This window comes from Rosa rugosa, chromosome 4 (genome assembly GCF_958449725.1).
Source record: "Rosa rugosa chromosome 4, drRosRugo1.1, whole genome shotgun sequence".
Lineage (NCBI taxonomy): Eukaryota > Viridiplantae > Streptophyta > Magnoliopsida > Rosales > Rosaceae > Rosa > Rosa rugosa.
The window spans coordinates 919,319-932,254 of record NC_084823.1 but is presented as its reverse complement, the minus strand read 5'-3'; the positions used below and the strand labels follow the sequence as shown (position 1 = coordinate 932,254).

General features: G+C 39.3%; 1 protein-coding gene across 3 annotated transcripts; it reads right to left on the bottom strand.

Moving 5' to 3' along the window:
- Positions 1-3,717: 3,717 nt before the first annotated feature.
- On the bottom strand, positions 3,718-8,724 carry LOC133743372 (histidinol dehydrogenase, chloroplastic-like). 3 transcript variants are annotated; one of them, XM_062171281.1, is made up of 15 exons: positions 8,565-8,724; positions 8,305-8,443; positions 7,709-7,830; positions 7,541-7,593; positions 7,298-7,370; positions 7,059-7,160; positions 6,890-6,991; positions 6,695-6,766; positions 6,551-6,613; positions 6,429-6,470; positions 6,106-6,165; positions 5,875-5,985; positions 5,360-5,530; positions 4,995-5,085; positions 3,718-4,347 (listed from the first exon to the last, which is right to left on the bottom strand). In XM_062171281.1, the coding sequence occupies exons 2-15, from the start codon at positions 8,435-8,437 to the stop codon at positions 4,064-4,066; spliced, it is 1,479 nt and encodes a 492-aa protein (XP_062027265.1). In that variant the 5' UTR covers positions 8,438-8,443; positions 8,565-8,724; the 3' UTR covers positions 3,718-4,063. The 3 variants fall into 3 exon arrangements, with proteins under 3 accessions (XP_062027265.1, XP_062027266.1, XP_062027267.1); XM_062171282.1 differs by having other exon boundaries at positions 8,305-8,440; positions 8,565-8,711; XM_062171283.1 differs by having other exon boundaries at positions 8,305-8,446; positions 8,565-8,708.
- Between the last annotated feature and the right edge of the window lie 4,212 nt (positions 8,725-12,936).

Here is a 12,936-nt window from a genome sequence, read left to right as displayed (position 1 = left end):
AATAATCATTCCTCAGAACCTCCCGAAATACCTATTCTAGAAGAATAAAATCCCAAGAATTCCCCAGTACACGCACCTTTTAGGAAATCCACGCACCTTTATTCTAACAAAAACCAAGAAACCTCAAAGCAGACATAAAATAGATTCAACTAAGGCACTGGTTTTTGTCACCCAAACATAAATTAAACAGTACTATGGGCCATAGAGACCCAACTCACAGGGGAAGTAGAAAGGGAACAATTACCCTCAACCCCCATTCCAAAGGCAAACCAGGCCCTAAAAAATCGTAGGACCCAGCCCACCCACATCCAACCATCCATCAGGCCCTTCAACCAGCGCCAGGCCCAACTGGCCCAATAGGGCAAAATTGCTAAGGGCACCCCAAGTAGGCCACCGCCGCCAAACAAGCCACCTCCGTCGTGGGTCACAGCAGAAAGGAATGCACCATCACCAGGATCGAAAGGCACCCAGGTCGGCGCCGAATTCTGAGCACTCAGGATCAACCTCAGGTCAATACGCTCTGCAACCACCAAACCCACGCACCTAGGCTTCGCCACCGCCGATAGCAAACAAAGGTCGGCAAAACCGAATACATCACCGCCCTCAACATACGCTCCGATTCTTGTCACAGTAAAACCGGATCTAATAGCCACACACGCGTCGTCCAGCCAAATGACCCAACCGCCGTCTGAAGAAAAAGCTACGCCCAGCCAAGGTGGCACAATCTCAGTGACAAACCAGTCTGATCTAGACCACTCTAGGACCAATAATCCGCCCCCGAAGCCAGGGCTCAAACCCGCCCGCGACTCGACCTGGCCAAATGTATTCTGATTAACCACACCACGCACGAAGAGAAAGGAAGAACAAAAGCCGATGAGACAAGCAAATCGGAAGACAGCCATCAAAGACAGTAGATATAGGGCAAAGAACAGACGCACTCCCCCAAAACCCTAGCAGAGCGCTAGGTCGGAGAAATCTTCACTAATAGTTTCCCAAAAGATGATGCTTTCTAGATGAAACATTAATCATTCTAATGGGTCAAGCTGGGCCATTTTTGGTGAGATGTGTTCAGGGTTAAAGTTCAATTATGCATAATAATGTTTTTTTTTAGCTAAGTAGCCGACTCATTTGAGATCACAAAGATGAAACAGTAATCACTCTAATGGGTCAAAGCTAGACCTTTTTTGGTGAGATGTGTTCAGGGTTAAAGTTCAATATGCATAATAATGTTTTTTTTTTCTTTTTAGCTAAGCCGACTCATTTGAGAATTTTTGGTGAGATGTGTTCAGGGTTAAAGTTCAACTATGCATACTAGGTTTTTTTTTTTTTCTAAGAAGCTCCTGTGATTTGATAGACAAAAGAAAATGACAAATTAGAAGAAATTGATATCTTCTTTTTTTTCCTGAAACTATTCGGTATTAATCATTTGATATTTTTGCTTGAATAAAGTAAATTAAAAGTGATCATTTTCAGATAGTGCCTCCCATAAAAAATCAGACAGCAAAAGAGTGTCTCCAAACACCCAATTTGCTGCGATTCGTTCACTTCTAGGAGTAAACTGCTTTCTACTTGCCACAGTTGCTACAGTTGTTGAACAAAAACACAAACAAAAACAAAAACAAAAATAAAAACAAAAACTCATATAGTTGGTCAACGACATTTCTCATTTCTAGTTTGAGATCAACAAAATCTTTCAAATCAAATGGTATGTAATTATATATGAGGGAGCCCTTCTAATGAGGAACACTAGAATGAAGATTTTATAATCAACAATTTGGAAGACTCACTTTTTGATTATATTACGGCAAATCAACCGTTAGATTTTTTTTTTTTTTTTGTCAGAAACCGTTAGATGTTTATGTATGCATGAGTAGACTATTTTTGAAAAGTTTCTTTTAAATTGCTAATCGTTAAGGTACCGAACTAGATTAAATCAATGGACAAACCAAATCTGTCAAACATGAACCGCTCATTTTCATAATTTATAAATCACAATTATGAATGTCTTAACAATTTTCAATTTGGTTGAAAATTTGCATAAATAATCTACACATAAACATCTAACGGTTGATTTGTAGAAATGTTATCGAAAAATGGGTCTAACACAAAAGTCCTCATTTTAGTGGTCTTCATTGGAAATGTATACTTTTATTATTTTTTATTTTTTTATCCCCACCATATAATAGTATATACATATAGGAAAATTCTACAATGTTTTAACGTATGACATGCATACAATTGCCTTAAAAGTGGTAAAATGAGTCCTCAAAATAGTAATATTAGTCCTCAAAGTGGTAACATGAGTCATTAAAGTGGTAAATTTTCTTAGTTACCACATGAGTCCTCAAAATAGTAATATTAGTCCTCAAAGTGGTAACATGAGTCCTTAAAGTGGTAAAAATAGTTGATGTATGAGAAATGTTAACATACCATAGCTTTACCCATACATATAACACAAGCATCACTATTTTCTTAATGTTGAAAGACCCAACAATATCACTCTATCAGCATGTAATATATTTTCTGGTCTGAATCGACTTGTAATGTCACTGGTAATAATTTCACTCACTTCATCCTCTTACAAGTATAATCATAAACAACCTGCATGTAAACTGGGTGTTTCGAGTCAGGTCGGTAACCGGGTCTGTGTCGAGAGAAATTGAGACTTAGGGTTTGACTAAAATGGAAACTTCCTCGAATGAAAAGGTGAAAATGTTAATTATAGTAGGTTTTTTGAAATAGTAACTTTTGCTTTTCAGATTGTAACTTTTTCATACGAACTTCGATTTCAGCGTGCCACTTGTCCATGAATTCGGTTTAACATCCTCTACAACTTTGGTGAAGAAAGTTTCTTCAAAATGTGAACTGATTAAAAAGTCAACTCTAGAACTCCCTAAATAATTTTACGAAGGTGAAAAAGAAGAATCTTATATGTTACTGTCTAATTGACTAGTAAACGGATAACTCTTGGTACGGGGTGTGGCAAAAGTGGGAGGTGAGTACCACTAAGTCAGTAACCTTGCAGATCTATTTCATTTTTGGGCTAAATACTGGTTACTACCCTATAGTTTAGGTCCAAAATCAATTCAGTCCTTAAACTTCTAATTTCATCAAAAACACCCTTGAACTTACAATTTTGATCTAATAGGTCCAATTCGTTAATCTTCTGTTGTGGGTTCCAGTTATAGTTTGATTATTTGTTGAAAAACTTTTTATTTCATAAATTTCTAATAGTGAGACCCACTCCTAAACTAACTATGCATGTCAACTCAACACCACATCATAAAACATAGACCATATATGAGCCACGTCAACAAGTTAAATGACCCAATTACGGAATACTAACAGATTTGGACCTATTAGATCAAACTTGAAAGTACAGAGGTGTTCTTGATGAAATTAGAAATTCAAGAACTGAATTGATTCTGGAGCCAAACTACAGGATAGTAATCAGCATTTAGCCCTTCATTTTTTTGAAGCAAAAGCTTCTTTGTTTCACGTTTGATGGGTTACGTTGCGTTTATCGTACAATTGGTCAACACCATCCAAAAAATAGTCTAACACATTTCAGAGAGCAAACATTTGGCTTCAGATACAGCGCACTAGGTAAAATTTTCAAAATGAGAATCAACGATAGAATATAAGAATGAGTTTCCAAGCCTTGGAAAAAAGAAGAATTTGATGACCATCTATTGCACTGTTTAGAACAAAAGGGAACAGCTTCAAAAGAAAAAAAAGATTAATGATTTGTAGTGTTCACAGATGAACCTATTTTCTCCCCACCATTTCAACAACCTGATTGCTTCTACTAATACATGATAAGAGACCCAAAACATCAATCTTGGGGTCATATATTCAACCAAGTTTATAATACATCGGCCTTAACAAGAGATATGTTCAAGAAGAAAGAGCCAGTTACAAACAAAATTCGGTTTTATTATTATTATTTTTTTTTTTTATAAGATCAAACAAAATTCGGTTTCGGTAGTAGCTATATGCTCATAAAAATGGCAATTCATTCCCCTGAAGGGGAGAACAAATTTCGCAAAAGGATGTGTAACAATCACCTGCTATTTGGAACCTGCCTGGCTTCAATATCTTTAAGTCTAAGGGTTACGGCTCTCTTGTGGGCCTCTAATCCCTCAACTTCAGCCATCGTGGCTACATAGGGGCCAAGCTTTTGCAGACCTTCTTCTGTTAGAGACTGCACAGTCATGTACTTAAGGAAGGAGTCTAAAGACACACCACCATACATCCGCGCATAGCCATATGTTGGAAGGACATGGTTTGTTCCACTCGCATAATCTCCAACACTCTCTGGAGTCCACGGCCCTAAAAACACAGAACCTGCAGGAGAAGTGAATCAAAGTTCAGAACTTCAGATGCCTAATTGCTTATTGATGACCTAAGGGGGCAAAACATGAAGCCAGTAAATGTCATGTCTTCATCTCCTAAAGGGTATAATATCAAATAAATTATGAGCATGACAATCAATGTTCGGAAAGTCGGCTCAGAACATATCAGTAGCAACGGACTAGTATGATAGGCATAGCAAGCTCAAACAGTCCCATTGTAGAGTGAAAGTTATGTACAATTATATGTGGTAAAGAATGTTTTTCTAACTACACTACTACCCCTATTTCTGTATGATATTGTTGAGTACCAAACGGACTTTGCCAGTAGATGGAGAACATTGCCACCTTCATTCATCCCATCAGAGAATGGAAAATATGTTTCAGTAAAAATTATATTAAACACAGCTCAAGCACCAATTAGATAGACAACAAATATGTGTCATATGGAATTGTGTGATTGAGATGCAGACATGAAATAGGGGATAATAAACAAGCAGGATCAACAATCCAATGTTCATTGTGAAACTTGCAAATGATTTTTATCACAATGTCAGGTAAACTATGCTTATAACATGGCATTGATATCCTGCAGCAAAAACCAACAAAATATGTCCAAGAAACGGTCTAAGAGAATTGTACCTGCATTCTCAATGAAACTCTCCCACTTTTCTGCGTCATTGACATTGATGATCAGATGCTCAGGTGCATATAAGTTTGAAAAGGAGACAGCCTGAGACAAGCATCATCATGTCTAGTTTCAGAATCGCACAGAATCTCCAACAATAACATATAAGAAAACAAGAATGCATCCATATATATATTTAGACACTCTAGGATTTGCTAGACAATGAAAGCTCCAGAGGTAATTCAACATCTGAGGAAATGACTTGTATGCTACAATTCCCTCGAACACTGATCAGTGCCCTTTATTGATTTCCCCGTAAAACTTGTGATTCAATTAGGCTTGGTGATAGACATATCAATATTAGAATGGAGGGACACACCTCAACCATATCACGAGCAAACACTGTGAAACTATGGCCCAGTGCTTTTGAGGCAAAATCTCCCCTTGGTAGGCTGTCGCACTGCTTCTTAACTTCCTCTTCTATAGCTTTAATATCAACACCATCTCCGGAAATTACAAGAACAACTTGACTATCAGGGCCATGCTCAGCCTGAAATTACATCATTTACTCAATACATCAGTTTCTCACAAGCATTCCCAAATATCAAATATTTAGATTTCATATGGGACGCTAAAATTTCTGAAAATAAAAATTATATCTACCCCATTATACTAAATTAAATTATTAAAAAACTAGATATCACCTGCAATGTAATTGAAGAAGGAAAGGGGGGAAAATAAAGAAAAGTATCCTGCAGCTCCTGCTTTAAGCCACTTCAATCAACTGAAGTTGGTTTAATGCTTAAATTTGAGTCTTAGATGAACAACCTGAACCTTTCACTATGAAAGTGATCCATCACAAACTTATAGAAGAATTGCAGAACAAATAAGCACCTGAGAAAGTAAATCTGCAGCTACATGAACAGGACTGGCATGCTTGTCCGCAATGACCAAAACTTCGGAAGGGCCTGCTGGCATGTCAATTGAGATCATGGCTTCACTATTCTGTTAACAGAAATTAAATAGAGGAAGGGGCGTAGTCAGTTAAATGCAAAATGTTTTTCACTCCACCATTTCACCTTTACAAAAACTATGTGAACAACATTTGATCATAAGTATACGTACTTGGAGAATCATTTTTGCTGCTGTGACATACTGATTTCCAGGGCCAAAAATTTTTTCGACCTGCAAATCATGGGAAAACAAAAATTAGAAAAAGAGGAAGACATAATGCAACTTTAATGAAATTAAGAAACTTAAAAAATAAATGACTTTCAAGGAGAAATTACAACAACATAGATAAATTGGTCTTCAGCTTACTGCTATACTACTGATCCTCAGTTTTGTTACAAGAAATCATAAATCACTGTTAAAGCCAACATGAATATATGAGTTAATAACTTAGTGACACTCTGAGGACAAAGATAATGGGAGAGGGAGACTAATACCTTTGGGCAAGATTCTGTACCCCAAGCCATAGCAGATATCGCCTGTAAGAAGAAAATAGTTCAGAGTAGTGTACTAATTTATGTAATGAAATATCCAGGTAAATTTTGCAGTTTTTGTACACCTGAGCACCACCAGCTTTAAGGATGTGAGTTACACCAGCCTTCTTAGCACAGTAGAGTACTTCCTAAGGAGTAAAAACAAAAACGATCAGCTCTCAAATCAGAATGTCCTCACAATGCATAGCCCCCAGAGTAAAGAATCACACCTTGCATATACTGCCATCCCGACTTGGGGGAGTCGCAAGTACAACGGTTTTAGATCCAGCAATCTGAGCAGGCTGGTGGACATAATAAAGCAGATGTTCATTAAATCATTGTAACCTCAGAATTGATAATCCTGATAAACATCACAGGATGACCCACTATGAAAAGAAAAGTTTTAAGAAATATGATCAACTTACAACTGCAAGCATCAGAGCAGTAGAAGGTAAAACTGCAGTTCCTCCTGGAACATAAAGACCTACAGAACCAATACTTCTTGCCACTCGTTTACATTTGACACCCTGAAAAGTTTTGGGATACTTCAAGGACTGTTTACATAAAAGGAATTGGAGTAAAATATAGACTTGCCTTCATATTCTCAACAGTTTTCTCTGCTGACTTCTGGGCAAAATGAAATGCATATATATTGTCATATGCCACGTCAAATGCTTCTTTAATAGAAGGATCAAGCTGAAATGAGGAAATGATTAGTTTCACCAAATTACAAATATTCAATTATATATAGTTGTATTATATAGGCAATAAAAAAGGATACTTGATAATCAAGGAGATATGTTGTATCTAAAATCATGTCTAAATTGATATACCTCTGGATCTAGAAGCTCAGATACTTCTACAACTATCTTATCCAGTTCAACTTTGTCAAACTTTGCAGTATAGCTGTATGAGAAGACAGAACTAAAGATTTAACTCAACCCAAAAACATTAAAGATATCAAACATAAATTCATTAGTAAAGTGGATGAGCCCAAAAAAAAAAAAAAAAAAAATTAATATATATAAATAATAGTAAACCAAGAAATTTATGAAAAGGATCAAAAAAGTACTTACTCCTTAACAGCAGCATCACCTCTTTTGCGAATATCATCTACAATTGGGTTGACCTAATATCAAGTACAGCATCTCTAACTGATGAGTAACTTCATTCAGGAACACGACTCCACAAAGGTTTCATATTCTTAAGGAACAATCAAGACATAGGAACAAACAACGGCTCACCGTGCTGAAAATTGAAGAGAAGTCAATCCTAGGACGAGCCTTGAGGTTCTGAACCTCAGCGGGCGTAAGTTCAGATAGCCTGTACGACTTCATCGAGCAACTTGTCCCCTTGCAAGCAAACCCTGAGACAGCAATAGTATTAATACGAAACATAACTCCAATTCTGCGTCCAAAGCTCAATCGCCTCAAACAGGGTAATCGCTAAACATCTATCACAGACCACATAAGCATATATGTAGGCATTCAAGCATTTAGGGACACACACTACTGAGTACTGACACTAACCACCTATATATATACATCAGAGTAAGTATGCATATATAGCGCACGATTAAGTGATACAAGTGTAAATAACAATGTGATGCAGGAGTTATAGGAAGAAGTAGTAGAACAAGGTTTGCTTCAATAGCCGAAAGGTTCATATTGTCAACAATGTTCAATTTCTTGTATGACAAATATCATAAAGCGAGTAACTTTAACACAATACACATGAGATTGTTACAGGGCATTGCATTTACTTAAAATTTGACACACATGGTGAGTACAAGTCAATAAATTTCTGGTACCGAAAAAAAAAAAAAAAAAGGGCCAATTACCTTGTCGAAAAGAAAGAGATGAACTTTTGTGAGCAGCAAGTAGTGTATGAAATTGGAGACGCTGCAGCTGCTGCGGCACCGTTTTGACAAAACAGTGGTTGCGATTAAAACACAGAACCTGACTGTCCATCATCACCTGCTGCTCAATTTAATTAAACTCAATTAAATTTACGGCAATTAAAGTTTCAGTTTTTGAAGGCATTTTGAATAGAGGCGCGAGCTTAAGAATGGAAGCATTAGAATTAAGAAACTAAGATTACCTGAAAGTAAAAAAAATGGAGAACTCAGCGCGGCGGCGGGCGGCGGTGATGACGTAAGCTTAGGGTAGCTCTGAGTGTCTGACTATGGAGTGTGTTTGTCTGTTCGGTGGTGGCCTCGTGCCGGAAACCGGGTCTATAGTTCTATCACTTCTATACTCTAGATACCCGGGTTTTGTGTTTAACGGGCCTGGGTAATTGGGTATTACCCCAATTTATTTTTGTTTTTATTATATTATTATATATATATAGTTATGAGTTATGACATGGTACTGACGTGTATCGGCCACAAATTTCATAGTGGGAGAAAGAATTTTGTAGATAAAAAAGTGTAAAGTCATTGGTATATGGTATATGGGCAAAATTCCATATGGTATATGATTTTATCACGAAATACATATTCCGGTAACTATAAAATTTTAGGAAATTTGGTAGGACCTATATTATTCATCGGTCAGCCAATTTTAAGGGAAAATTTGAGTCCTCTGACATAATTAGATGTCTTTTGCCACATGACAAGTCCAACAACAAGTTTTGATATATTAGGTTCCTCCAATCCATATCTCAATGGACAATTCTTACGTTCACCCTAGGGGTGAACGAGCATATTCACCGTTATTGTTGATTAACATATTTTTACTTAATAAATTTATAATCTAACGGTCCATATCTTAAATTAGCCTTTAAAGATCATCTCTGTAAAAAATCAATCGAACCAAAAATCGTTTAATTATCTAATTGAATCAAACAAATGGATGGTTCTAACAACACTTACTACTATTATGATGAACCGTCCATGTATTTCATAAAAATGAATAACTAAAAGGTCTTCAATTTAAGAAAAATAAGAAGTTTATTAGAATATACCGCGACTTTCTCTCCCCTCTCTCTCGCTCTGCTAGGGTTAGGCCGTTAGGGTTTTGAGTTCTTTGAGTTGTGTGGCGTCCCGCTTCATGGCTGCTGCTATTGCTTCCATGACGGCCAGGCTAGCGACCAAATTATCGCTCAGAGAGGGTGAGGAACTGGTGGACTTCGGAAACCTTAGGGTTCCGGGGAAGGAGTTTCTTGCTCGTCGCTTCTACTTGGTGGGGAAACTCAACACTTGTAGGGCGGTGGTTTTGGATTCATTCCAGAGTGTGGTGCAGTCAATGTGGCGATTGACGGGGACCGTGGAGGTCCAACCACGAGGTGATCGGTTTCTGTTCACATTCACTCATGAATGTGATGTTGCGCGGGTGAAGAAGGGTGGCTCGTGGGGATTTCAATGTGCTATGATTCTGCTGAATGATTACGATGGCTTCTCGGAGATTGCTGAGGTGAAGCTTGATTTTGTTTGGATCTGTGTTGTGCTTCACGGTCTTCCACCGGGTATCTTGACGGAACCCACTGTCCGGCTGGTGGGAGGAACGATCAGAGAGGTTTTGGAGGTGGATCGTTTGGCTCTTCGACGTGGTGATGCTCGGGTCCGGATTACTCTGGCCATCAATGACCCGGTGCGTTTGGATCGTAGAGTTAGGGTTTTGCACACCGACGTCCTCACTTTGCGGTTTCAGTATGAGCGGCTTTTGGGGCGTTGTAGGCTGTGTGCCTCCTTGAATCATGGAGGATGGAGGACAGAGGTGTCCGAGGGAGGATGAGTCGGAGACCGTCACTGTGGTGGAGGAGGGTTCGCAGCAGGTACCGGGGCCGGCTCTCCCAGCCCTCGTGTTTAGGGCTAATTCCCAGCCTTTTCCTTCCTTGCTTTCGACCTTCACGGTTCCTAACTTATTGAAGAAGAAACAAGTACAGATCCGATCTCTTCCGGAGTTGGAATCTTCGCCTGGGACTGAAGACACTTCTGCTCCTGTCCCAGTGGTAGGGATGTGCCGTCCTAGGGAGGAGGAGGACGTGGATGACGGTAAAAGAGCTAAACATAGTTTAGCTCTGGTTCCAACCACTCTGCAACCGAAAAACCTAGGTCTGGAATTCTCCTCTGAAGGTTTGGTGGAGGTGAAGGTGATGTCACCTCCTAAGGTTTACAAGAAGAATGGCAGCCCTCAAGGACATAGAAACAAGGTTAAGTCGGCGGTGTCTGTGTGTGGTGGCTCCGGGTCCATGGTATCCGTTGAGGATGGTCTTGGCAGTGTGCATGGTAGGCTTGAGGGAGCGGCACCTTTGCTTGCTTCCCGGGCCGATTAGGAGATGTTCCCCTATGTCTACTAGCTAGGGTGTGATGGGGCTTGTTTGATTTGGGCGGCGTACACCAGAAGGGTCTTAGGCGTCAACTGAATCAAGGAGGTGTCACACCTTGGAAGCTGTAGGGTTCTTGTTTTTTTAGTTTTTTTGCTTTAATTTGCTGGTAGTTCTTTGTTTTTGAACTTTATTTTTTTGGAGTTCCTTTGGTTTTTGAGTTCTTTGATGAGCTTGCATTGTAATATGAAGGGTGTTTGTACCCTTCATGCTTGACCGAGTGAGGTCGTTATGATTTTCATCAATGGATTAGTCTTCCGTTGCCCTTTAAAAAAAAAAAAAAAAAGGTCTTCAATTTGATTGATTTTTTACAGAGCTAATCTTTGTATTATGTAATACAACATGAATGGTTGAATTAGAAAATTATAAAGTTATTATTGTTAATTACAAAAGATGGTGAATATTTGGGGCGAACTTAAAAATTGTCCACATGGCAAAAGACATCTCATTTGATATGTCAAATTTGACCCTCTATTTCCCAATGTCAATTCAGTGTTCACCAAGAGAAATGAAACATTTTTTAACTGACATATTGGTTGGAGATAAAATTAGCCAACTGTTAAATTTAAAATAACAAGTCAATTTTGTCATGTCATATGTTAAATTTAAACTCGATACAAGCCAAAAGATATCTTCACTAGAAATACTCTAAGGTGGTGTTTGTTACATGGGATTGGATGGGATAGGACTGCCTTATCTAATAAATTAAGACTTATCCCATGTTTGGCTGAAACAAGGACTATAATAAATGAGACTATGTAGTCCCCAAATCAACCTCAACATCTTCTTACATAGTCTCCCCAAATTTCACCGGACTGTGGAAGCAACGCTCGGTCGTTCTTCGCTTCTCGTCGCTCACGCGCATCTTTCACTTCGGTCTCCTTCAACTAAACCAGGTTCAGTTTCTCTCTTTTCTCGATCATGCTCCCTTTCTTGCGTTAATCATTGTTCACTCTTTCCTGGTGCTGAGAGACGGAGGAACACGATCTGGAGAAGTTGCGTTGATGATCTGATCTGGTGCTGAGAGACGGAGGAACACGATCTGGAGTTGGAGAAGTTGCAGGATTAGGTTGATGAAGGCGGTCTGGTTGACAGGCCTAAGACGATCTGGTTGATGAAGTTGCAGACCATCTGGTTGACGAGGCTGAGACCGGATCTGTTGGTCTGAACAAGGAAGACGAATCTCAATGCTGAATACTGGGCGGATATCAATCTGAGGTCGCAAAATCTGGGATGGATATCAATGATTGGGCTGGATGACGCCGATCTGGGATGGATGACGACACAAAATCTGAGAGAAATTGGGGGATTGGTTGCCTTGCCAAACCATATGTTCTGTTTTCAAAAATTTCAGATAAGTTGAGATTTGTCTCTATGTTTTTTGGATAGTTCATCAAGGCTTGGTTAATCCTTAATCGATCAGTTGGTTCTTTGTTCTTTTTCTACTCCACCAATCATTCTCCTGGTGTTCTTTCTTGTGTTGTTCTTTCTTATTAAGAGTTCGTTCTTCTGTTATAGTTCTTAGTCCTACGGAGCACCAAACATGGTTCAAGTATTAGTTTAGCATAAGTCAGGCTTGAGAAGTCCAGGACTCTCATAGAAATTAAGGTGAGGCATGGTAGTCCCGTGAAACAAACATGCCCTAAGTACAAAGGTTTACCATCAGCCCAATTTAACTCAAAAAATAGTAAAATTGTCATTTTGTAATATGTTCAATTAATAACAAATTAACAATACTCTCTCTCTCTCTCTCTCTCCCTGCAAAGGCACCGGTGAGTCTCTCTCTGTCCAAGCGACGCCGACGAGGCCCGAACCCTCACGTGTCGCGACGGCCACGCAGCTCACTACGTGGTTCCACGACGTACTACATGGTGCTGGAGGTCTTCGCCGGGAGAGAGTACGGGAAGAAGGTGGACGTCCTTGCCGCGGGCCGGGCCACCTCGTACGGCCGATCTGACATTGTGTGGCAATGGCGGAAGCAGGTCCGGTGAACAGTAGGGTCGGATCGCCGGTGGACGTGGGCGAGCAAATGTTCCTGAACGTGCTGAGCATGATCACCAACATGCTGTGGGGCGGGACGGTGCATGAGGAGGCAAAGCTCTCTCTTCTCTCCTTCTTTTACCTCACAGTTATTCTATATATATAT